At 46.6% G+C, this 26,614-nt stretch overlaps 1 protein-coding gene across 4 annotated transcripts in view; it reads left to right on the forward strand.

The window, feature by feature from the left end:
- The window catches only part of PNPLA1 (patatin like phospholipase domain containing 1), a 57,330-nt gene extending 30,716 nt beyond the window's left edge, over window positions 1-26,614 (forward strand). For 2 of the 4 annotated variants that reach the window (XM_061398009.1, XM_061398012.1), the window contains exons 2-9: window positions 269-501; window positions 2,327-2,392; window positions 3,421-3,630; window positions 4,548-4,608; window positions 16,245-16,814; window positions 19,902-19,980; window positions 21,099-21,224; window positions 24,996-25,647. In XM_061398009.1, the coding sequence (XP_061253993.1) occupies window positions 269-501; window positions 2,327-2,392; window positions 3,421-3,630; window positions 4,548-4,608; window positions 16,245-16,814; window positions 19,902-19,980; window positions 21,099-21,224; window positions 24,996-25,176 (1,526 nt within the window). In that variant the 3' untranslated portion in view covers window positions 25,177-25,647. Of the gene's footprint in view, window positions 1-268; window positions 502-2,326; window positions 2,393-3,420; window positions 3,631-4,547; window positions 4,609-16,244; window positions 16,815-19,901; window positions 19,981-21,098; window positions 21,225-24,995; window positions 25,648-25,797 lie in introns of those variants that run through there. The other 2 variants (XM_061398010.1, XM_061398011.1) reach the window with 2 other exon arrangements.

The following is a 26,614-nucleotide window of genomic DNA, read 5'->3' on the forward strand; positions in this document are numbered from 1 at the left end:
GGTGGTGGGGTAGAAACGTGTCCTTTGCCCTCAATTGAAGGAGTCAGGACGCCTGACTAGCGGTGGGCTCTCGGGAGCCAGTGATTTCATTCCTCTGTGCCTCGCTTTCCTCACGTGCAGAATGACAGGTTGATGCCTGAGACCTCTCTTGTGTCAGAATTACAGGTTTTTCTATTTATTGGATGCAGGATGAGATGGCATAATCGCCCTTGACCTCTTTATGCCATAGGGGCTGCTGAGCACCCACTCCTCTCTGCTTCCTCCGCAGATGAATACCTTCGAGTCCTCAATGTGGGTGTGGCCGAGGTGAAGAAGTCCTTCTTGGGTCCCTTATCGCCGTCCTGTAAGATGGTGCAGATGATGAGGCAGTTTCTGTACCGGGTCCTGCCTGAGGACTCCTACAAGGTCACCACCGGGAAACTCCACGTGGCCCTCACCCGGTTCACGGATGGAGAGAGTGTGGTGGTTTCAGAGTATACGTCCAAGGAAGAGCTCATTGAGGTAAGGGGGCGGGACCTGGGTGTGAGGGCGGGGCCTGGTGGGCGGGGCCGGGAATCAGGGCGGGGCCTTGGGGGGGACCTGGGTGTGCAGGGGGGGCCTGGGTGGGCGGGGCTGGTAATGAGAGCCAGCCGGGGAGCTGGGGCCGAAAAGGAGAGGCTGGTCTTGGTTTTTTGACAGGCCTCCGGGACGGTCCACCTGTCTGCCTCACTTCCTTCTGTTTTCTGCTTCCTAAGTTCTTCCCTCCCTTCGCCTTCCTGCCATCTGTCTTTCTGTGTTAGGCACGCTGTTAAACGAGATGGACACAGAGAGACGCCAAAAACAAATCAGACTTGGTCACCATCCTACGCTTCAGCGCTCAGAGTCCCGTCCGTTTTGCCTCTGCCTTGCCCTCTGCTTTGATCCTGCAGCTTCTCAGAGGTCCGTCTGTATTATCAACAGAGGTCCTGTGGCTCCTGTCGGCCTGGGCTGCAGTGTTTCCCCGCTGAATTACTCCCGGTTTGTGGGAACGGCCTCCCTTCGCCCTTTCTCTTCCTTTGGTCCTTGATAAAAAGGATTGCGTTATCACGAAATGGAAAGGGGGCTCTGATAGTGCACTTTTCTAAGCTCCTTAATATAATTTAAAAAATAATTTTATTTACTTATTTATTGGCTGCTTATTTATTGGTCTTTGTTGCTGCACGGGCTTTTCTCTAGTTGCAGAGAATGGGGGCTACTCTCTAGTTGAAGTGCGAGGGCTTCTGTTGTTGCTGAGCCCTGGCTCTAGGGTGGTCAGGCTTCAGTAGTTGCTGCTTCTGGGCTCTAAAGCACAGACTCAATAACTGTGGTGTGCGGGCTTAGTTGCTCCGAGGCATGTAGGACCTTTTTGGAAACCAGGTATCGAACTCATGTCTCCTATATTGGCAGGTGAATTCTTTACCACTGAGCCACCAGGGAAGCCCCCATTAATGTAAACTTTAGTTAAGAATTGTTAGTGTTGAAGAGTGCTGTGGATATGCCCAATTTTCTTTCAGGACAAAGGGGTTGAGCACATGCCCCTCCACCCTTATTTCCACTCCCCTTCCCTCCTCTGAATGCAAGGCCCTTGCCACCCATCCTCACTTCCCCACACTGGCATGGGTTTGATCCTGGTGAGGGGGATCAGTGGGCATGGACACTCCCTTGGGCTTATTAGCACCCAGTTCTTCAAGACTTTTGTCTCCCCAGTCCTCTTCCACCACTTCCCCCTCCTACCCATACCAGCCAGAGCAGGTCACACAAAACAGGCTTCTGTGCCTTTGCACCTGCTGTTCCTTCGGCCTGGGATGCCCTTCCCCACCCCACTTCACCTGCTCAATCAGACTCCAGTCACTCCTGCCAGGGAACGTCCCTTCATTACCTGCCGGCCTTGCACCCACTGGGTTGGGTGCTTCTTTGGGGCCACGTTGCCCATGCCCACCTCCATCACAGCATTGGTCACCACCCTCTGAAAATTCCCAAGGGTGGGCATATCCTTTGATTCCAAAGGTTCAGATTCCAAAGGCCCAGGCCAGATACATAACAATGGTTGTTGAATCCCATTGGATTCATGGAAATTTGGTGCCAGAAGGAAGCCTGGAGATCACTAAGGCCACTCTCTCCCTTTAAAGCTGGGACACCCCACCCAGACCAACCAAGGAGGTTACCAAGGACCCAGCCAGTGTATCTGACTTGGGGCTCCACTTTCCTGGGCAAGGCCTCCACCTTGGTGTAAGGAGGGCCAGGCTGGTGGTGGCCCAGAGGCTGCAGCTGAGTCCTCCCCACTCAGCCCCCAGGCCTTGGGCGTCTCAGCCCTGTTCTCTCCCCACAGGCCCTGTACTGCAGCTGCTTCGTCCCTGTGTACTGCGGCCTTATTCCTCCAACTTACCGTGGCGTGGTACGTGCTTCAGTGTGGGAGGGGGCGAGCTGGGATCCAGGGGGGCCCCTGTGACCCACATCAGTGAGGGATGGTCTCAGAATTCAGTGGGAAGACCACAAGAATTGAAAAGGCCCTTGCGTTTTCCTACTCAGAATTCTTAATGTAGATGGATTTCTGGGGCTTTAAGATGGCCTTTCCCCCACTGGGTTGGGCTTCTCTCTGCACCCACCAACCCATTACTGAGCCTGGCAAGTCAAGGCTCCACAAGTTTGCCAGATTTTCTAACCAGCTTCAGCTGATGCAGATGCTGCTGGTCCACAGACCACACTCTGAGCAGGAGGATTTAACCCGCATCTCCTCTTCATTTTACATCTAGAGAAAATGAGATCCAGAGACTAGGAGTCAGCTAGCAGATGGACTCTTAATGCATGTTATCCATGTAATTCTCAGGCGCCCAGAGAGTTGGAGCCTCTGTGTCTGTGATCCTTTCTTCATAGTTGAGGGAACAGAAGCCCCAAGAGGGGAAGGGACTTCAGGGTGGACACTTGGTGGTGAGGAGGGTTCTGAAGGGTTTGTGGGGGGAGGTCTGACCTCAACAGAGGAAGGCAACTGGGCCCTGCGGCAGCCTAGAGGGGGAATATCTCACAACCTGCTCAGACTCACCGCATGTACACCTTCTCATAAGGCCCAGGGGGCGGGTTCCATTCCCCAGCCCTGCCCTCAGCCATTGAGGGACTTCACAAACAGGGACTGTGCCAACTTTATCCAGAGTGTGGATGCCCCCGAACCTTGGTGTCAGAGCTTCTCCCGAGGGACCCATTTCCTTTGTTTTTTGGCCTTACCACGTGGCCTTTGAGATCTTAGTTCCCAGACTAGGAATCAAACCCATGCCCACGCCCCACACCCCTCCCCTCCCACTGGGACAGCAGAGTCTTATCCTCTGGACCATTAGTTAAGTCCCAAGACCCATTTCTTTGATGCCCTGAGTGGGGGAGAGGGCCTCTGACCCCAGATGAGCATTTCTCACGGGCACCCCTGCCCCGCAGCGGTACATCGACGGGGGCTTCACCGGCATGCAACCCTGCTCCTTCTGGACCGACTCCATCACCATCTCCACCTTCACCGGGCAGCAGGACATCTGCCCGCGGGACTGTCCTGCCATCTTCCACGATTTCCGCATGTTCAACTGCTCCTTCCAGTTCTCCCTGGAGAACATTGCCAGGATGACTCATGCCCTGTTCCCCCCAGACCTGATGGTGAGAGACACGAGGGATCTGAGAGTGGGTGCAGGGAGAGCCAGGGAGGGTGGTGGGGTGGGGAGGAGGACTGGGTCGGGGGAGCCAGGGGGGCCCACTCAGTCCATCTGTGTTTTCCCCCTTCGCTGGTCCCTTAAACTTCCTCGTAAACCTGTAACCTGGCCTTGCTGCTACCCAGGAATGAACAAGTGCCCAAGGTGCTCCCAGCCTCAATTCTTTCCCCCTGACTATGTCAGAACTGCTGATAGGAATGTTGGCTGAACTCTCGCACTCTGACATGCAGTGTGGGGTCAGCAAACTATGGCTCAGGAGCCAAATCCAGCCCATCGCTTGTGAGCTAAGAATGGACTTTCTATTTTTAAGGCATTGTTAAAAATAAAAATAAAAAAAGAAATGACAGAGACTATGTGTGACCTGCAAAGCCCCAAATATTTACTATTTGGCCCTTTACAGAAAAGGTATTATGGGCAATATCTCGGGTAATCCGCCAGCATCCTCTGTAATACATACAGTTATTATTCCCATTTTACAAGTGAAGAAACTGAAGCTGTGAGAGGTCACATTCAGACAGCCACCAAGCCGATAAGTGGCCGTGCTGGGATTTGAGCCCTGTCTCCTCGTTCTGCTCTTCCTACTGTCCAAATGCACCTTCTCTGGTTCTACTAGAGACCTCTCACACTCTGCGGCCCAGGGGACACTGATGATCAGCTGCGAATGGTTTAACACCTTCATGCAGCATCACTATGGACACATGGTCAGGAACTGCCCCCCACTTAGCAGATAGCAAGGGAGGAGCACATTTTGAAAAGCCCATCCAGGGAAGCTGAAGAGCAGTGAAAGCAGCTGCTTTGGGCCAGGGGGCTGCCAGGCTCTGCATTGCTGCACCCTTACTTACTTCCTGGTGCTCCACCTTGCAGATCCTCCACAATTATTACTACCGAGGGTACGAAGATGCCGTTTTGTACTTGAGAAGGCTGAGTGAGTACCATGTGGGGTCAGGAGGAAGTGGGGCAGGGGTGGGGGGCAGTAGGTGGGGCAAAGACAGAAAGTAGAAGAGCTGAGTAAAGGCGCGTTTCCCCCAGTTTGTGAACTGGAGGTGCCCTTCAGCCAGGAGAGCCGGAAATGGGTACAAGAACCCAACTGTCTTCATTGTCCAGGACAGGCCGCTGTGCCAGAAACTATGGTCTCTGTGGAAAAGGGGGCTTACTGATTAGACTGTGTCTACAGTTTTTGAACAGATAAATTTTCTGGATTTAAAAACCGTTTAGGTTGGGACTTCGCAGGCAGTCCACTTGTTAAAACTTCACCTTCCAAAGCAGGGGGTGTGGGTTAGATCCCTGGTCAGGGAGCTAAGACCCCACATGCCATGCCTCGTAACCAAAAAACCAAAACATAAAACAGAAGTGATATTGTAACAGATTCAACAAAGGCTTTAAAAATGGTCCACATCAAAAAGAATCTTTTAAAAAGCCAATATATTAAAAATAAATAAATAAAAGTAAAAGCTAGGAAATACATACCTCGTGTCTCCTTGGAGAATTCCATTTTCACGTCATTACATGACGTGTATTTTATTGTATAAAATAAATGTATTTTATTCTTGTATTTTATTCTCTTTCCAATGAAACAGTAGTGTTAATATAGAACTACATATGACTAGCTTATGTTTGTGTGAGACTTTGAGTGACATATTGATCAACAAATGAGAGAGAAGAGCTCTCACCCTATGTTGGTTTGAAAAGCATGGTCCCATCCCTGTGTATCCTCTGTGTATTGTCTGATTTCAATGGCATCTATTACACACTCTAACTCCATGCAAACTTCTTTGTTAAAATGAAAGAAAAATGCTTTTCTATATCTAGAATTAATTCCATGGGGCATATTTAAAAAAAAAAATGATTCCTGGATCAAAGGATGTTTACCAAATGTTCACTTCAGTTCAGTTGTTCAGTTGTGTCTGACTCTTTGAGATCCCATGGACTGTAGCATGCCAGGCCTCCCTGTCCATCACCAACTCCCTGAACTTGCTCAAACTCATGTCTGTCAAGTTGATGATGCCATCCAACCATCTCATCCTCTGTCATCCCTTTCTCCTGCCTTCAATCTTTCCCAGCATCAGGGTCTTTTCCAAGGAGTCAGTTCTTCGCATCAGGTGGTCAAAGTATTGGAGCTGCAGCTTCAGCATCAGTCCTTCCAATGAATATTTAAGACCGATTTCTTTAGGATGGACTGGTTAGATCTCCTTGGAGTCCGAGGGACTCTCAAGAGTCTTCTCTAATGCCACAGTTCAAAAGCATCAATTCTTTGGACTCAACTTCCTTTATGGTCCAACTCTTACATCCATATGTGACTACTGGAAAAACCACAGCTTTGACTAGATGGACCTTTGTTGGCAAAGTAATGTCTCTGCTTTTTAATATGCTGTCTAGGTTGGTCATCGCTTTTCTTCCAAGGGACAAGCATCTTTTAATTTCATGGCTGCAGTCACCATCTACCGTGATTTTGGAGCCCCCCAAAATAAAGTCTGTCACTGTTTCCTGTTTCCCCATCTATTTGCCATGACGTGATGGGACCAGATGCCATGATTTTAGTTTTTTGAATGTTGAGTTTTAAGCCAACTTTTTCACTCTCCACTTTCACTTTCATCAAGAGGCTCTTTAGTTCTTCACTTTCTGCCATAAGTGTGGTGTCATCTGCATATCTGAGGTTATTGATATTTCTTCCGGCAATCTTGATTCCAGCTTGTGCTTCATCCAGCCCAGCATTCACATGATGTACTCTGCATATAAGTTAAATAAGCAGGGTGATAATATACAGCCTTGACGTACTCCTTTCCCAATTTGGAATTAGTCTGTTGTTCCATGTCTGGTTCTAACTGTTGCTTCTTGACCTGCATACAGATTTCTCACGAGGCAGGTAAGGTCTGATAGTCCCATCTTTTTAAGAATTTCCCACAGGTTGCTGTGATCCACACAGTCAAAGGCTTTAGTGTAAGTCAATGAAGAAGAAATAGATGTTTTTCTGGAACTCTCTTGCTTTTTCTATGATCCAACCAATGTTGGCAATTTGATCTCTGGTTCCTCTGCCTTTTCTAAATCCAGCTTGAACATCTGGAAGTTCTCAATTCATGTACCGTTGAAGCCTAGGTTGCAGAATTTTGAGCATTACTTTGCTAGCATGTGAGATGAGTGTAATTGTATGGTAGTTTGAACATTCTTTGGCATTGCCTTTGGGATTGAAATGAAAACTGACCTTTTCCAGTCCTGTGGCCACTGCTGAATTTTCCAAATTTGCTGGCATATTGAGTGCAGCACTTTCACAGCCTCATCTTTTAGGATTTGAAATAGCTCAGCTGGAATTCCATCACCTCCACTAACTTTGTTCGTAGTGATGCTTCCTAAGACCACTTGACTTCACACTCCAGAATGTCTGGCTCTAGGTGAATGATCACACCACCATGGTATTCTGGGTCATTAAGACCTTTTCTGTATAGTTCTTCTATGTATTCTTGCTACCTCTTCTTAATATCTTCTGCTTTTGTTAGGTCCATACCATTTGTGTCCTTTATTGTGCCCATCTTTGCATGAAATTTTCCTTTGGTAGCTCTAATTTTTTTGAAGAGATCTCTAGTCTTTCCCATTCTATTGTTTTCCTCTATTTCTTTGCACTGATCACTGAGGAAGGCTTTCTTATCTCTCCTTGCTATTCTCTGGAACTCTGCATTCAGATGGATATATCTTTCCTTCTCTCCTTTGCCTTTCACTTCTCTTCTTTTCTCAGCTATTTGTAAGGTCTCCTCAGACAACCATTTTGCCTTTTTGCATTTCTTTTTCTTGGGGATGGTCTTGATCACTGCCTCCTGTACAGTGTAGGTGAACCTCTGTCCATAGTCCTTCAGGCACTCTGTCTATCCAGTCTAGGCCCTTGAATCTATTTCTCACTCCCACTGTATAATCGTAAGGGGTTTGATTTAGGTCATACCTGAAAGGTCCAGTGCTTTTCCCTATTTTCTTCAATTTAAGTCTGAATTTTGCAGTAAGGAGTTCATGGTCTGAGCCACAGTCAGCTCCTGGTCTTGTCTTTGCTGACTGTATAGAGCTTCTCCATCTTTGGCTGCAAAGAATAGAATCAATCTGATTTCAGTGTTGACCATCTGGTGATATCCACGTATACAGTCATCTCTTGTGTTGCTGGAACAGGGTGTTTGCTATGACCAGTGAGTTCTCTGAGCAAAACTCTATTAGCCTTTGCCCTGCTTCATTTTGTGCTTCAAGGCCAAACTTGCCTGTTACTCCAGTTATCTCTTGACTTCCTACTTTTGCATTCCAGTCCCCTATGATGAAAAGGATATCTTTTTTTAGTGTTAGTTCTAGGAGGTCTTGTAGGTCTTCATAGAACCGTTCAACTTCAGCTTCTTCGGCAAAGTAAACCATTCAAGTCTATGTCCCAACCATTAATGCTAAAGAAGCTGAAGATGAATGGTTCTGCAGATATCTGCCGAATAACTCAAAGATATTTTTGTGTGTATCCTTTGATGGGAAACATGACCTTGCCCCTAGGCTGCTCTTGGCTATTTCTCCTTGGTCTCCCATTCCCTCCCTTCCCTAATTAACAACTGCTTGAACCTGCCCATTTGAACTCAGGGAAGGTTGAGGAGGCTGAATGAAGGCTATTTCCTATAATCAAAGAAATAGGGGACACAGCAAGACTTTGTGCCTAGGAGCCTGTAGGGCCCTGTGGAATCATGGTGAACTTTTTCTGTATGTAGTTTAAAAAAATATGTGTTTTAGGAGTGAGATTAAAAGATTGAATGTGGTTTTTCTTCCCCCTAGAATATATGCATTAAAAAAATTTTTTTCCTCCAAAATTGCCTCCTGCTTTCCCAAGCTTCCCTTGTCCCGAATCTACTTTCTCCTGGACCCTTTCTCCCAGCTAGGAGGATGGGGAGCAGGATGGAGGGAATGTGGACTCTGGAAGTGAGCGGCCCTGGGCCAGGACCCCCATCCCCCAAGCTGCGCAAGCTCCAGGAAATCACTCCACCTCTCTGAGTCTTGGTTCCTAATCTGTACGAAGGGTTTATTTAGATCCTGGTTCTTGACACACCAACTGTGTGACCTTGAGTAAGTAATTCACCTCCTGGGGCCTGTTTCTCATCTGTACAAGGCGGCTGGTGGTGAACCACATCTCCACTCCTAGCCACGGTCAGTCCTGTCCACCGCCTGCTCTGACCTCAGAGAAGGCCCCTCCTCTCACCTCTCTGCAGACAGACACCTCCTAGTCCTGACTGTCCTCTGACAACTCCTCCATCCTCTGCATTTGCGCAGGGGACAGCTGGGAAGCTGAACCGCAAGTATCCAAAAGGAGGACCACCTGAAGGGTGTGTGGTGGTGGAGATGAGGGCTCACCTCCAGAGCCCCAGGAATAGGAGGGTCTGGCTAGGGCCTGGGCTCCTTCCCACCACCAGCTGGGGAGTCCCTCTATTCTTTCCTCAGTGATGGTGTATACTGAGGACTTGGGGTTTGGGAATCCCCTGTTTGGTTCCTGGATCTTGGAGCAGGCACCAATTCCCTGCTGCAGGAAATCCCTCTACAGCTCAGATTACAGCTTCTGGGCTGCCTCCATACCTGTCTCTCCCTTAGAATTTTCCTTTATCTCCCTCTCAGGGCAAGCCCCAGGGAGAGATACAAAATGGATTTTGAAGCATCTCTCGTCTCCCCTGTTTCTCAGGAGCCCCATATTTCACCCTCTGGAGGAACCCAGTGACTTCTCACCCTCCCCCCTTCCACCCTTAGCTGGTTGGGACATTCTCACAGGTGTGAATGGTGGTCTTAAACCCAAAGATGAAACTCTAATAGCATTGCAGCCATCCACTCCTGAATTGGGGACAGTATATGGAGGATGGCAGATTTTCCCCAATGGCCCTGGAATCACTACAAGTAGGAACAGACACAACTCATAAGGGAGAAAGTGTCTCATGCTGGCTGCCAGCTGTTTTTGCTTCCTCTTCCAATTTGCCAGTGTGTGCGTGGCTTTCTCAGTGCAAGCTTCAGCTCCAGCACCTCAACCCTCTTGAGTTTGATGGGACTGGAGTTTTCTCCTGGCACCAGATGCAGGCAGGAAATACTGACATATCCTGAGAAACTGTGGCTGGTGCCCAGAGCTACACTCTCTTAATCCCCACCTACCATCTGGGAGCAGAAATCGGAAGTCTGCTCCAGCCTCCTGCCTGTTTTCTGAAAGGGGGTCAGCTCCGGCAGGAAGCCACACCTGCAAGGTGTCACCCTCAACTCCTCAGCTCACATCCTGGCATCTTCAGTCTTCCCCCGCTCCTAAAGGCTCACATTGACTTAGTTACTTCTGCCAGCAGCTGAGCCTCCCTCTCCACCCTTGGTCTCCCCTGGCAGTTGCCTTCTGCCAAAACAAAGGGCACTGCTTGCTGGCATCCTTGAAAATCCGCCTTCCCTACACAGATGCGTGGACATGGGTGCTGAGTGAGACTGGAGCTCAGAAGTTGCCACGTTTGAAATATCCGTCCCACATCCAGGCATGCCTGGCCAGACCGATCTTCCTGCCTCCCTTCCTCCTGCTCACAATTGGATAGGTTTTCACACAGACACACAGACAGACAGACAGACACACACACACACACACCCTTCCTCCTGCTCACAATTGGATAGGTTTTCACACAGACACACAGACAGACAGACACACACACACACACACACACACACATACACACACACACACACACACACACCTGTGAAACCAGCACCACAATCAAGATTGGGAACAATCCATCAAGCCCCAAGTTTCCTCATGCCCTTTTGGGATCTCTCCAACCTTCCCTCATTCCCCCACCCTCAAGCAAACCTTGATGTTTCTCTGTCATTATACATCAATTTTCATTTTTAGGTTTTTTTTTTGATAGACGGAGTCTTATAGTATGAATTCTTTTTTGTCTGCTTTTTTTCACTCAGCATGACTATTCTGAGATTCATCTGTGTCATTGCTTGGTATAAATATTTCATTCCCATTTGCATTCCAATCAACTGTGTGAATATACCACAATTCATTTATCCATTCACCCTTTAATGGCCATAGAGGTTGTACCCAAATTGGGGCTGTTATGAATAAAGTTGTTATGTACATTTCCTGGGTTTCCCAGGAGGCGCTAGTGGTAAAGAACCTGCCTGCCAATACAGGAGAATGTAAGAGACATGGGATTGATCCCTGGGTCAGGAAGATCCCTTGGAGGAAGACATGGCAACCCACTCCAGTATTCTTGCCTAGAGAATCCCATGGACATAGAAGCCTGGCAGGCTATGGTCCATAGGGTTGCAAAGAGTCAGACATGACTGAAGCGACTTAGCATGCACGCATGTACATTTCATGCTTGAGTTTCTGTATGGACAAAAGCTTTTATTTCTCTTGGGTAAATACACAGGAGTGGAATGGCCAGATAGTATGGTGGATGTATGTTTGATATATAATATATGTATGCAAATATATGTATAATATATACTATTTTAATATAAAATATAATTATATAGTAGTTGTAAAACACACATAAAATTTATCATCTTAACGGGTATAAATGTACAATTCAGTAGTGTTAAACATACATTGTTGTGCAACCAATCTCCTCAACTTTTCCATCTTGAAAAACTAAAAGTCTATCCCGATTAACCAACTCCCCATTTCCCCCTTCCCCTAGGCCCTGACAACCACCATTCTGTTTCTATGAATTTGAATACTTTGGATAACTCATGTCAGTGGAATCATAAGAGTATTTGTCTTTTTGTGTCTGGTTTATTTCATGTATAATGTCCTCAAGATTCAGGCATGTTGTAGCATGTGACAGGATTTCCTTCCTTAAGGCTGGATAATATAGACCGTGAATATAGACCAAGTTTTCTTTATCTATTTATCTATCAATGGACATTTGGGTTGCTTCCACCCCTCGACTATTGTGAATAATATACTGCAAGGAACATGGGTGTGCAGGTATCTCTTCGAGATCCTGTTTTCAATTCTTAGATGTGTATAGACTGAGACACATACCCAGAATGTATGTTTGACTTTTTAAGAAGTTGCCAAATTATCTTCCAAAATGATTGTATCGTTTTACATTCCCAATGGTGTATGAGGATTCCAGTTTCTCCACATTCTCACCAACACTTGGTATGGTCAATCTCTTTTAGCTTTTGTGTTTTTTTAAAAAAATATTTATTTGGCTGCACTGGATCTTAGTTGCAGCATGTAGAATCTCTTAGTTGTGGCATCTGAACTCAGCTGTGGTATGTGGGCTCTAGCTCCCTGACCACAGGTTGAACCTGGGCCCCCTGCATTGGGAGTGTGGAATCTGAGCCACTGGATTCCCAGCCACGGCAAGTTCCCTGGTCAGTCTTTTTAATATTGACCATTCTAATAGGTGTGTTTGTGGAATCTTATTGTGATTTTAATCTGCATTTCCTTAATGACTAATAATGTTGAACATCTTTTCATTTGCTAATTAGTTGTTCAAGTATATTCTTTGGTGAAGTGTCCGTTCCATTCTTTGGCCCAATTCCCCCCTAGACCTTTATTTGTTAAGCTTTATTTTTTTGAATTGTTTTAGATTTACAGGGAAAATGTGAAAACAGTACAGAGAGTTTCCATATACCCCACATCTAGTTTCCCTCTTATTTTATGTCTCACACTTGTTAGATACTATAGCATAGTACTTAGTACATACTATGGTGTATTGTTTATAATTAATGAACCAACACTGATAAATTGTTACTAACTGAAGCCCATTCTTTATTCAGATTTCCTCAGTTTTTACCCAATGTCCTTTTTCTGCCCCAGTATCCCATCCAGGATCCCATGTCACATCTAGTTGTACTGACTCCTCAAGCTCCTCCTGTCTGTCACAGTTGCTCAGACTCTCCTTGTTTTTAAGGACCTGTGTACTTTGGCCACATGATGCAAAGAACTGGCTCATTTGAAAAGACCCTGATGCTGGGGAAAAATTGAAGGCAGGAGGATAAAGGGATGACAGAAGATGGGACGGTTGGATGGCATCACCGACTCAATGGGCATGGTTTGAGTAAACTCGGGAGTTGGTGATGGACAGGGAGGCATGGCATGCTGCATCCATGGGGTCACAGAGTCGGACTCGACTGAGCAATTGAACTGAACTGTGCTGTACTTAGTTGCTCAGTCACGTCTGACACTTTGCAACCCCACGGACTGTAGCCCACCAGGCTCCTCCATCCATGGGGATTCTCCACACAAGAATACTGGAGTGGGTTGCCATGCCTTCCTCCAGGGGATCTTCCCAACCCAGGGTTCGAAACCAGGTCTCCCTCGTGGCAGGTGGATTCTTTACTGTCTGAGCCACCAGGGAAGCCCAAGAATACTGAAGTGAGTAGCCTATCCCTTCTCCAGCGGATCTTCCTGACCCAGAAATTGAATCGGGGTATCCTGCATTGCAGGCAGATTCTTTTCCAGCTGAGCTACTAGGGAAGCCCTTTTAATGAACTACTGGCCAGATATTTTGGAGGATGTGGCTCAGTTGAGGTTTGCTTGATGTTTTTTCTCATGGTTAGACTGGGGTTGTGGATTTGGGGGAGGAAGACAACTGATGCAAAGTGCCGTTCTCATGACACTGTATCGAGGACACGTGCTGCCTACATGACGTATCACTGATGACATTGAGCCTGGTCTCCTGGCTGAGGATGGATTTCTGGTGTCTCCACTCTAAAGTTACTCTTTCTCCTTTCCATACTGTGCTCTTCAGAAGGAAGTCACTATGCAAAGCCCACATGGAAGGAGTAGAGTATTTTCCACTTCTTTAAGGGCTGAAGTATCCACTGAAAGTATTGGGAATTCTGCATGAGAGATTTGTCTCTTTATTCCCCATTGACTTACCTATTCAATCATCTGTTTATATCACTATGAACCCCCGAGTACTTATTTTTTACTGTGAGTTATTATTCAGTCCTACTTTATTTATTTTGTTAGTCAAATTGTTCCAGTTTTGACCACTGGGAGCTCTTTCAATTGGCTCTTTGCCCATTTACAAAATGGAATTGGTTGTTTTCTTATTAAGAGCTTTTATGTGTTCTCTATAAATGCCCTTTTTCAGAAATACTATTTGCAAATACTTTCTCCCAGTCCATGATTTCTCTACCCAACTCCTTAAGAGTGTCATCTGAAAAGGAGAATTTTTTATTTCAGTAGGTCCATATTAACTTTTATCCTTTGTGCATCATGCTTTTGGTGTCTTCATCTAAGAAATCTTTGCTTCAGTCAAGATTACAAAAAATATTTCTCCTTTGTTTTCTTCTAGAGGATTTTTAATGTTTTAAAATACAAAGGTTTTATTATTAAAAATCAAATAACTGAGTCATGGTGAACTCAGTTCAATTATTTTAGGCAATTACAGTATACAAGGAGATTAACATTTACCAGTAAGAAAAACAGGTATAGGCAATTAATTTCTTAGAGACATTAGTGATTGGAAAGAGTCTGGGGAAAAGGAAATGTTCAGTCTATAAAACAAACAAACAAAAAATGACCCCCAAATTAAATAGAGCTATTTTTGCAATTTTATTAAAAATTCAGTGTTTTAATAATTAGGTGAAAAAGGATATGTGCCCTCCAAAGAGTCACTCCACTTGCACCAAAAGACTTGGTTCTTTTTTTCCTAGTAGAGCAATATTTCTTTTTATTTTTTAATTGAAATATAATTAGAGATATAACTGACACAGAGCATTATAATAGTGTCAGGTGTAAAAGTGAAAGTGAAGTCGCTCAGTCGTGTCCGACTCTTTGCGACCCTGTGGACTGTAGCCTACCAGGCTCCTCAGTCCATGGAATTTTTCAGGCAAGAATACTGGAGTGGGCTGCCATTTCCTTCTCCAGAGGATCTTCCCAACCCAGGGATTGAACCTGGGTCCCCCGCATTGCAGGCAGACACTTTACCGTCTGAGCCACCAGGGTGTACAGATGATGATTAAAAATTTGTGTATGTTGCAAAACGACCCTCACAAAAAGTCTGCTGCTGCTGCTAAGTCGCTTCAGTCGTGTCCGACTCTGTGCGACCCCATAGACGGCAGCCCACCAGGCTCCCGATTCTCCAGGCAATAACACTGGAGTGGGTTGCCATTTTCTTCTCCGATGCATGAAAGTAAAAAGTGAAAGTGAAGTCGCTCAGTCGTTTCCGACTCTTAGTGACCCCATGTACTGCAGCCCACCAGGCTCCTCCTCCCATGGGATTTTCCAGGCAAGAGTACTGGAGTGGGGTGCCATTGCCTTCTCCGCACAAAAGTCTAGTTACTTCCATCACTACACAGAGTTATAAAAAACTATTTTTTTTCTTGTGATGGGAACTTTTAAGATCTACTCTCTTAGCAAATTTCAAATATTCGATAGAGTATTGTTAATACTAACTCTAGTCACCAGGCTGTACAGTCCATCCTGTGACTTACTTATTTTATAACGGGAAGTTTTTACCTTTTGACCCCTTCCCCCATTTCTCTCACTCCCCACCATTCTTCCAGAGGCTTTTCCTTTTTTTAGGATTTCATTTATGTCTGTGATCTATCTTGAGTTAATTTTGTATAAGGTACAAGATATAAATCTAAGTTCTTTATAAAAAATGGATATCATGTTATGCCAGTGTTGTCTGTCGAAAAGACTTTGCTTTCTCCATTGAAATAACTTTGCATCTTGGACTAAAATCAGTTGTCTATGTATGTCATGGGACTATTCCTGGACCTTCTGTTTGTTCCACTGATAGATTTACCCACCTTTATGTCAGGACCATCCTGTCTTGATCACTATAGCTTTACAATAAATCTTGAAACCTGGTAGTCTTAGTTCTCCAGCTTTTGTTCCATTTTCAAAGTTGTTTTTGTTATTCTAAGTCCTTCATATTTTCATATGAATTTTTAAAATGGCTTGTGAATTTCTACACTGAAAGCAATCACATTATATTTTTCTTGTCAACTTACTTTCTCATCCTCTGCAATTACCACCTCAAACCTTCTGCTCCTGACCTCCAGTCTTCTACTCTACCTGGCTTCCTACTTCACAGAGAAAACCAAAGCCATCCGAGGGGAGTTCTCTCGACTTTGCGCCACCAAATATACAGACTCACCTTTCCCTGACCCTTCTTCGCCTGTGTCTAGAGCTCACCCACCCACCTGGGCTCAGACCCCATTCCTGTCTCAGAATTCTCCAATTTTTCATCATTCCCCCTCTCTCTCCGACCTCCATCTCTCAACTGGATCCTTACCAGCAACGTTTAAATCTACCCCAGCCTTCTATCAAAACACAGTCATTCAATATAAATTCAAGTAAGTAAAGAAAGGCTATTGAAAAGCATTAATCCAGGAATTCCCTGGTAGCCCAGGGCTAGAATTCTGCGCTTTCTCCACCAAGGCTGGGTTCAGTCCTTGGTCAGGGAACTGAGATCCCTCTGGACACACGGCAAGAGCAAAACAAAAACAGTGACCAGCACTCATCCTGTTCGTGAAAATAATCTGGGAAACCATTTTTTGCAAACATCATGCTCAGGTCAGGGGTTAGAAATGCCACCTGTGACCCCATGCTGTTGTTTTTCCTAGACGCTGCTTATCTTAATTCTCCTTCCAAGAGAGTGATTTTCCCCAGGGTAGAAGTGTACTGCCAGATAGAACTCGCCCTTGGCAACCAGTGTCCTGAACGCTGTCAACCGAGCCTCCAAAGACAGCCGGCCAGTCCAGAAGAATCCAGACAACTTCACACACAGCGGGCTCCCAAAGAGGATGGAAGGGGTGGCCACTGTCCACCTCTGTCCCCACCCATGCCGGCACCCGAATCCACATGTGACTGGCCTGTGGAGTCGCCTGTTTTATCACCTGCATCGCCACCAGCCTCATCACCGTCACGTTCTCCAACTGACTTGCCACCTGCATCACTCCCAGCCGTGTCCTTACTCCCCAGCTCAACACCTGGGCTGTCACCTGTACCACCATCACAGCAGATACAACCGACTGGATCACCACCCAAGTCCCCGCCCCCCCAGGCAACTGCATCACCCAGGCCACCCCTGGGGCCTTGCAGTGTGGGGGCACCTCCAGCGTTGCCCCGATATTCTTCTTCAGCATCACCTGCACAGCCACCTGTGGAGGAACTGGGCCCAGAACAGCCCCAAGGTATGGACCCTTCTGGCCTGTCTCAGCTGCCTCACATCTGAGCCCATTGGCAAGTGTGTAATGATGTGGTAGCTATAGCCATCGCTTTAGAGGGGTGCACTGGTGAAGTTAGTTAGCCCTTAGCTTTAGTGGCTCTACTGGCCTTCCCTGGTGGCTCAGACAGTAAAGTGTCTGCCTACAATGCAGGATACCCGGGTTCGATCCCTGGGTCGGGAAGATCCCCTGGAGAAGGAAATGGCAACCCACTCCAGTATTCTTGCCTGGAAAATCCCATGGACGGAGGAGCTTGGTTGGCTACTGTCCATGGGGTCGCAAAGAGTCGGACACGACTGAGCGACTTCACTATGGCTATGAGGAGAGGCCACCATGAGAGGGCAGTGTACTTGACTTTTTGTCTTTTCCTTTAGTTTGTGTATGCGTCGCTTCCTTTGTGTCCGACTCTTTGCGACCCTATGGACCATAACCTGCCAGGCTCCTCTGTCCATGGGATTCTCCAGGCAAGAATATTGGAATGGGTTGCCATTCCCTCCTCTAGGGTATCTTCCCGACCCAGGGGTCAAACCCGTGTCTCTTATATCTCCTGCATTGGCAGGCAGGTTCTTTACCACTGGTTCCTGTCTAGTGATTCTCAAAGTGTGGTCCCCAACCAGCGGCAACAGCATCACCTGAGAACATGTTAGAAATAAAAATTCTCAGGTCCTACCACATACCTACTAAATCAACAATTCTGGGGGTGGGATCCAGCTGTCTGCATTTTTTACAAGCCTTCCAAGTTCTTTTGCCCTCTCACGTTTGAGAACTGCAATTCTAGTAGATTTTTATTGTGAAAGCCACTGTGCCGGGGCAGTGGTACTCAAAGAGCGGTCTGTGGACCAGTGCCAGCCTCTGAATTGTCTGTTACTTGTGCACAATGAGATGAGTGCAGAAAGTGAGAGCAAGCATTTTGAAATGTTTATAGCAATAAGATAGAGCCGTGACATCCAAGAGTTTCATCATTTCCTACTAGTTCATTTGTAATACATTTTACCAAAGTACTAGTCCATTATGGATTGTAAGTATGATTTTTAGAAATTGGTTCTTCAGTACAGATAGTTTGAGAAGACCCTCTCTGGGGGCTTCAAAGGTGAACTGTTCTCAATTCCTCACTCTCAGGAAATCTCCCTTCCGACAGAGGGAATGGCATGGATGCTAACTTCAAAAATACAAGAAGAAATTCTTACGTACTGTGTAACCAACAAAAACAGTGTTGAGGGTACTTACAGAGAATAAGATCACCTCTCTCTGGGGGGAAATAAGGAAGGCTTCTCGGAGGTGAGGGGTAATTTGAGAGGGGCAGGATTTTGACAACTGTGGTTTGTGGGATCTGACCGAGTAGAAAGAACATTTCAGATTTTGTTTATTCTAGAGGTCCGGGTGCAGAGAAGGAAGGTATAAGGCACCTTCAGTGTAAAGGGGACACCTGATTGGCCACTGTAGGTGGTCTGGGTGGGAACCAACGGAGAGAGGTCCAAGTGATGGAGTGAGGCCAGGCTGTAGGGCCTTCATGGTCCATCGGTCGGGCTTTCATAGTTATTATGATAAATAGTAGCACAGGTTAGCAAGGCTTCCTTATTTGTGATTCTGCCCCAGGTCAGGTGTGACCCCCTCCTTTTTCTGGAGTGAGTTCATTTTGGCTTTTCTGTTTTTCTTTTCTTTCCTTTTTTTTCTTTCTCTCTTTGGGAATAGGTTCACTTTGCCTTTTATTTTGTTTTCGTTTTTCTTTTCTTGTCTTCTTTTCTTCCCTTTTTTTTTTTTTTTAAATAGGTTCACTTTGATTCTTTCAATCACAAGACAAAAATACCAGAACATTAGGAGTCAGAAAGTTGGTCAGTGTTTCACTTGCTTTCTTATTCCCAGTTAAATGAAATGCATTTATTTTATGTTATCACACCAGCGCTTAAAGCCAGCCATCTTCAGGGGCCTGAACAATCATGAGTCTGGAGTTGGCATTCCTCACTTGTATCGGGGGTGGGCAGAGGGCACAGATAGCCCAGTGATTTTCCACTAGAGGCAATATTACCCCAGGAGACATTTGGCAGCATCTGGGGACATTTTTGGTTGTCACCTGGTGGGGAACGTAGTCGGGAGAAGCCAGGGATGCTGCTAAACATCCTACAGTGCTCAACCCTTACACCAAAGACTTGCCTGGCCGGTGGCGTCAGGAGTCCTCAGGTCGAGAAGCCCTGCTGGGTCTCAGCAGTGACATCTGAGGCCATCAGGGGGAGTTGGACAGAGTGCCGCTCCCAGGGGTTCATGTTATTTGTTGTTTTGCCATGTTATTGTTGGGGGTGGGAGTGTTGCAGAAAGTCCTGGGGAAAATCCATAAACAAAGGAACCACAAATAGATCTGGGCAAGTGAGGGACAGCCAGCAGGTCCCCAGATGAAAGGTCTCCAAGTTCCTCAGATAGATGAATGTGCTAATTTATTCCATATTATTATCATTTACATGTGTTACATAATTGCACCTTAATATTCATGTATTATATATCCCCATACTCGTTGGAAACATGCAGAGAGCTTACTTAAGAATAGTGGCCATGATGGGACTTCCATGGTGGTCTAGTGGTTAAGACTCCAGCCTCCGATGCATGGGGAGTGGATTTGATCCCTGGTCAAGGGAACTAAGATCCCACATGGCCGCAGCATGGCCAAAAAATTTTGAAAAGAATACTGGTCATGAAATGATTTCTATTTCCTATTCCAGTAAAGAAGACAAAAAAAGCATTACAGAAAGCAGATGATGGAAGGTTCAGGCCCCTGTGGGGGATTTTCTTGAAAACTTTCCCTAACACAACTGGCTGCTTTTCAGGACAGAATTGTTGATACTATTATGTCAAGGGTTAGCTTCAGGCCTTCCCGCAGATGCTGTTGCCCTGGATCTCAGTCAAGTCCCCAAATATGATTCTGGTCCCAAATACGAGAATTTAAGAAAAAGAGTTTCTAAACATTCTCACTTTCTTCTTATTGTTGTTTCAGAAATGACTAAGTACTCCTCCTCGCCGTCCCCATCTCACTCACATCTTCTATATTTTTATTTTTGGCTGTAGCTCCCTTTGCCTCTTCAAATTTGAAAAGCACCGTGCCTCTGGCTAATGTGAAGGAAACCGCCAGCAAACCTCACGCAGTGTGAGTATCTCCTTGACTGGGGACAGTTTCTTTCCTTTGGTCGGGGAGGGGGCCCAGCTAAATGATACTTTCCATCTCTTTAGCTGCCTGGGGATCCTCTTTGGATGTGATTACAGACCACTGCCTCCCTTCTCTCTCCTTCAGTGGGGGGACACGGGGACACGAGTCTGTTCCTGCCTACAGTGTCAGTCCCAGTTGCCGCTGTGCGCAATGGGGAGTGTACCTCCTCTGGATGCGGTGGGGGAGTGTGCACGCTTCCTCATACCTGACTCTCGGGGATGTCTCAGGTCAAGAGAGCTGGCAGGCCTGCTGCACCCTAGCCTTGGGTGGTTCCTGCACAGTATAAATTAAGGGAATTCTACCCCAAATCTCCCTTAATCCAAATTATTTTCTAACAGCATAAGAAGGGGGCTAATACTGCTATGTTGCAGATTGTCTCCAGAAAATCTTCTTTCATAATGCACCTCAACCATCTGGGTTGTGTAACATGTGCTCTGTTGTTACCCTTGCAGCTATTACGAGATGGCTGGGGAAGGGTTTTTTTTTTTTAACCTCTCTGGGAATCACAATACCCAGGCTCCCTTGCTGACTGAATGCCAGTGGGGTTGGCCGGTGGAAGGCACCAGCAGGAGATCAGAGAGTAAATCAGGGTGTTGTTATTCACCAACCTCATCCCTCCCCTCCTTGGGGTAGCTCTGGCAGTGGCTGAGTTTTCCTATGGCCACCATCAGAGAAAAGGGCCCAAGGCACTTGTCACTCGGTATCATACCCAGGATATTAAAACATACCTGCTTCTCACATTAAGTATAGTTTTAATTATAAAATTTTTGGAAAAAGTTTACATACATAATTTTGTGCTTGGACATAAATTATGCATTTTATTCACATGATAGCTTACTTTATTGCATTGATGTGTAACTGTATAAAAGTTTGAGTTTCATTTGACTAGTGGCTATTATGTTCCTTAGGTAAACATTCATTGATTACAAAGTGAAAGTTCACTGGGGAACTCTGATGTTCATCTGGGGTTGAGAATCATAACACTGTGTGTCTGTCTACCTTCTGAGCTGGAGTGGAGCCCTGTCATTAAGCAACCATGACTTCATCTCTTTGTCCAGGGAGAGGCCTGCTGAAGAGTCCAACTGGGTGAGCAAGGTATTCAAGAAGAACAAACAAAAGACAAGTGGCACCAGAAAAGGCTGCTTAAGACATCCACGAAGCAAGAAAACAGGCAGCAAAGTGCAGTGAGCATGATTAATGTCTCTAATTCCACAAAGGGAACGGCTGCAGGAAGATTATAGGGGTAGTGAGGGGGGTCAGTAAGGATCAGGATGAGGAGCTGGGCTTCGGAGTTGGATGAACCCAACATAACATTCCTGTTCAGCCACAGTCTCACCCAGGGAGCGTGCTTAGGACTCTTGGTCTTTCTGAGCCTCTATCTCCTAGTAAAATAGGGCTAATACCAACTTGTAAGGCTGTTGTGAGGGTTTAACTAGGTCAACTGTGTAACTTGCTTCGCAGAGTGCAAGATGTGTAATAGTAGTCAATAATTAGTAGATATTATGGTTATAACTCCTAGAAGTTAACTAGCTACGTCTTAGCTTCTGAATAGAACTCTACTTAAAGAATATTAAAGTTGTCCACTAGTCCAATCTGCTATCTTTTGGAATAAAGTCGTCCACTAGACCACTAGTCCATCTGATATCTTCTGGAATAAAGTTGCTATTTATTCCTTGCCCCGTGCTAAAGTCACTTCAGTCGTGTATGACTCTTTGTGATCCTATGGACTCTAGCCTGCCAGGCTCCTCTGTCCATGGAGTTCTCTAGGCAAGAATACTGGAGTGGGTTGCCATGCCCTTCTCCAGGGGATGCTCCCAAGCCAAGAATCAAACCTATGTCTCTTCTGTCTCTTACTTTGGCAGACAGGTTCTTTACCACTAGCACCACCTAGGAAGCCCATTCCTTATCCCAGAGCGGGGAAAAAAAGAACTGTTCTTAAAAACCCAAGCTGTGGGTGCTCATGTGACTCACCATGTAGAGTTCCTAACTCTTGCCAACCTACAGCTAAAAGTCCTGACCAATGTAGGCCTGCTTCTAATTGCTTCTGACTCTATTAGATTGTTTTGGCTTAATTAGTCAAACGTTATCGAGCACCTACTAAATGCCATGGGGTCACAAAGGGTCAGACACAACTGAGCTACTAAGCACAGCACAAATGCCAAGCACTCTTCCATGTTCTGGGGATATCAAAGACGAATTCAGGGACTTCCTTGGTAGTCTAGTGGTTAAGACTCCACGGTCCCAAAGCAGGGGCCATGGGTTCAATCCCTTGTCAGGGAAGTTCTGCATGCTGCAGGGCATAGCCAAAAAAAAAGATATGGGCTGATACAGCCAATAATGTTTGCCATGGCAGTATAAGGGGCTTCCCTGGTGGTCCAGTGGTAACTCTGTGCTCTCAATGCAGGAGGCACAGGTTCAGTCCCTGGTCAGGGAACTAAGCTCCTGCATGCCTCATGGTGTGGCCAAAAAAAAGCAATATAAATTCAACTTGATCCCCAACTTTGAAGATTTACCCTAAAGTTTGATTTACATGGGTTTGATCCTTGGGTTGGGAAGATCCCCTGGAGAAGGAAATGGCGACCCACTCCAGTATTCTTGCCTGGAAAATTCCATGGACAGAGGAGCCTGGTGGGTTACAGTCCATGAGACTGCAAAAGAGTTGGACGTGACTGAGCAACTGAGTGCACAGCAAGGGTGTAGGACTCAGGGCAGTCGCTGGTTTCTGGAACGTATGGGTGGGATCAGTGCAGCCTGGAATTAGTCACTCTGTTCCTTGGTCTCCAGCCTCAACACTTCCCTGACCTTTGAGTCTGTCTCCAGGAGCTCAGGGTCAGGTGCGGTCATGAGGGTGTAGGAAGGTCTGCCTTGGATGTGGGGAGCTTCCCTGCAGCTGGGGTGCTCTCTGGGAGCCAGGTCCAGACTTGGCTCTTTGACTCCAGAGCCACACCTCTTTCCATGCTCAGAAGAGTGGGAACCGTGCGCTTCAGCCAAAGCTTCCTTGGTTGATAAACTTCTAGGAATCAAGGTGTTGTACAAAGAAGCAGGATGTGATAAAAACAAACAAAACGATTTTCACAAGCTGTGGGAAACCTTGTTGTTGATGAGTCACACATCTTGTGTGCCGTGTTCCTTTATAGAACAAGTTGATGAAACTACTGGAGGCAATATACCAATTGATCTTAAGCAATTCCTTGCAGATTTATTGCTATGAGTTTCAAAGACAAGGTTAGGGGACAGGGCAGGGGGAAATATATATATATATATATATAAAAGGCATAGAAAAACAGAAGTGATCCAGCAAGAGGAAAGACCTGTTCCGAAACTACAGTCACAGGAGACGCTGCCACATCCACTGGCTAGTCCTGGGGAAACTCCTGGTCTCCTGGCAGAGGAAAGAGTCTAGAATAAAAGCTCAGGATATATGTTCTGGGTGTGTCTGTGTCTGTTTTAAATCAAATGTTCAATCTATACTCTGGCATGGGTTGTATTAGTCAGTTCTTGCTGTTTTGATAATGCTGTATAACAAACAGCACTCTTTCCCGCACTGCCCCGGCCAAGATCTCAGTGGAATACAAAACAAACATTTGACTTTTCTCTTTCCTAGGTCTGTGAATTGGCTACGATAGCTCTGCCTAGGCTTACAGCTTGGGGTCAAGTCTGTCCCTGTCCCTTTTATTCAGGACCAGCAGTAATGCCAGATATGCTCTTCTCCTGGAGCATGGCTAGATAGATGTATCAGCCTGGCTGTCCTCTGTTGGCCTTATCTCTCCTCTAGTAAAAGTTCAGTGGTCATCTGACTCAGGATGTGTAACTGGCCTCAAAGTAGAAAGACAAGTAGAAAGAGAAACTGAAATACTGCCTGCAGGTTACAGATGGAAAAGAAGGAGATCCGTCTTGCTGATTGCTACTCACATCCTTTTTTTTTTTATGTTTATTTATTTTTGGCTATACTGGGTCTTTGTTGCTGTGTGTGGGCTTTCTCTACTTGCAGCAAGCGGAGGCAACTCTCTAGTTGCAGGGCACGGGCTTCTCACTGTGGTAGCTTCTGTTGTGGAGCATGGGCTCAAGGCACTCAGACTTCAGTTGTCGCAGCTCATGAGCTCTAGATCTTGGGCTCGGTTCTTGCAGCGCACCAACTTCATTGCTCCGCAGCATGTGGGATCTTCCCAGACCAGGGATCAAAACCTGTGTCCCCTGCATAGGCAAGCAGGTTCTTAACCACAGACCAAGTGTCAGATTCCCCAAATTTCCACTATTAGAGAACCTTTCCTTTCAGTTACTATGGAACCTCCCCCTATTCAAAGATAAATTTATACAACCTTGGAAATCAACTATAATCCAATGAAAAATTTTTAATCGGTGAATTTAATAACAGCTAAAAGTTACATAGTAGTTATTATATTCCAAGCCCTGTGGCACAGACAGGCTAAGTAACAAGCCCAAAGTTACACAGTTGGTAGATGGCAGAGCCAGCATCTGGATCAGGAACATCTGTCATCAGGATTTTGATGTTGACCATTAAGTGGTCCAGCCTCCAGGGTAGAAGGAGCGCTGGAGTGAGGGTCAGAAGTCACAGGGTCTAGTGTAGCCCCTCCATTTGGGCAGGGAGAAGCCTGGAGAGGCGCTCGGATGCATGGCAAGGGGCAGGTCAGTCTGGCTTGGATGCCATGCTAAAGAGGTTGAACTTCGTCTGTGTTGCTGGGGAGTCATGAGAGGATTTAAACAACAGAATGACACAGTCAGATTTGAAAATTATCCACAAATACCCCAAATCCACATCCCAGCATTTCCCCAGGATGAGTTCTGCAGGTGTCTCCCTGCCATTTTCCAGAGAGGGTAAGTGACTGGCTCAGGGTCACACAGCAAGCGGAGGAGGGCTTGGAAATCAGGATTCCCAGTTCCCCCTTCTGGTCTCATTTCCCCTCACGTGTGCTTCCTTGGCTTTTCACATCCAGGTCTGCCCCCTGCCCACTTGACTTCTCCCTGACCTCCACCTCTGAGACAGTTTGGGTCGCCTATAAGCCTCATCCCAGCCGCATCCAGGAATACAGCTGCCCCGAGGTGTGGAACTCCCCAGGGTGTCCCTGGGGGCCAGACACTGCCAGTCCTGTGCCAGGATGCTGTGGTGACCTCTGAGCCCCGTCAGCCCATCTTTCTTTCTGCCCCCACCTGCCTCTTCCTGGTCAAGAGTCGAGGCCAGCACTAGCCTGTAGAATGCCTTGTGCACCAAGAAAAGAGCACCCTCTCCTTGAGAACTTGACTGCCACCTGCTGGAAAGTTGCCATAATGTGCCGATTTTTTTTGAACAATTGGTTACCGACTGCTTGAACACTGTATGAATGACATGCAGCATCAGTATGTATGTGAGTGCCTGCCCTTTTGTACTGGCAGTGTATCCTTGTTCAGTGTGCAGTCCACACGACTGTACTCAGCATACTGGAGACCCCTCCACCTCTTCCTGAAAAACCAAATATCAACCAGACTTTTGTAAGTCAAAAAATATGGCAAACACACTTTCACCAACTCCTGCTTTGCAAATAGAACTCTGCTTTTGCAGAAGACCACTTGTATGACAAAGTAAACCCTCGAACTGGCTTTTGATACAAATTGAGATTTCCTATTTCCACATATCAATGTGGCTATTTGCTCAGGATGCCCAAAGCATATGAAGCTGTGAGCAGTGGTCTCAGTGGATATAAGGGGAGGGGAGTACTAGATTTGGGACTTGGAGATGATGCATTTGTGTCCTTTTTCTAGGAAACTGTGAGCCGAGAGAGGAAACTTGAGCTGAAACGGGAGAGAACCTGATGCCCGCGAGGCTGAACCTTCTCCTCCTCACTGTTCTCAGACACCCTCCTTTCACCCCAGGCCTTGCAAGGACCGGGGTCCCACCCACCACCAAGGCTGTTGGGGTAGAGGGTCCTGCTTCCCCCAGGCAAGAGCCTCCTTGTCTAAACATCCTCCCAGCTTCCCTTGGGTCCTTCCACTACTCTGCTCTGGACAGACAGATGGACGTCAGAACAGACAGTAAGAGTGGGCAGCACAGCCTCCTCCCAGGCAGCTGGGCTCTGAGTCCTCCTCCCAACCCGGCCTGAGTTTGCTTCTTTGAGATCCTCGTCCTCCCCCAGGAGTTCATCCACGGGGCAAAACTGTCGGGGGTCAGGCAGAGCTGAGCCATGGACACCCTTTCCTGTTTCCTGCGGTGTCAAGAGACCACATCTTCTCCTGCTATTTGTTTTTTGTTCACACAGTACACAAAAGGCTTGACCTGAAACCAGCGGACTCTATCTCGGCCACTCACGGGAATCCCTTGGAGGCGCTGACCTGGCCAGAAGCCTTTACCAGCTTTTACCCCGGGGATTACTGGTGCAGCTGGGGGAGCGGGCGGCCCTGGCCTTCCCCAAGTCCTGCTGTGCTGACAGAGGAAATGGGAGGCCGTGTGTGCCCTCCCCTCCCCTTTCCCAGCCCAGATGAGGGCAGACTCTGTCTGCTGTTCACACCTCAGTGAAAACGGTCCACAAGAAAGAGGCCTTTAACTTCAATTTTTGCAGCCTGTCCGGAAAAAAAAATAAAA

The sequence above is a fragment of the Bos javanicus genome, chromosome 23 (genome assembly GCF_032452875.1).
Source record: "Bos javanicus breed banteng chromosome 23, ARS-OSU_banteng_1.0, whole genome shotgun sequence".
Lineage (NCBI taxonomy): Eukaryota > Metazoa > Chordata > Mammalia > Artiodactyla > Bovidae > Bos > Bos javanicus.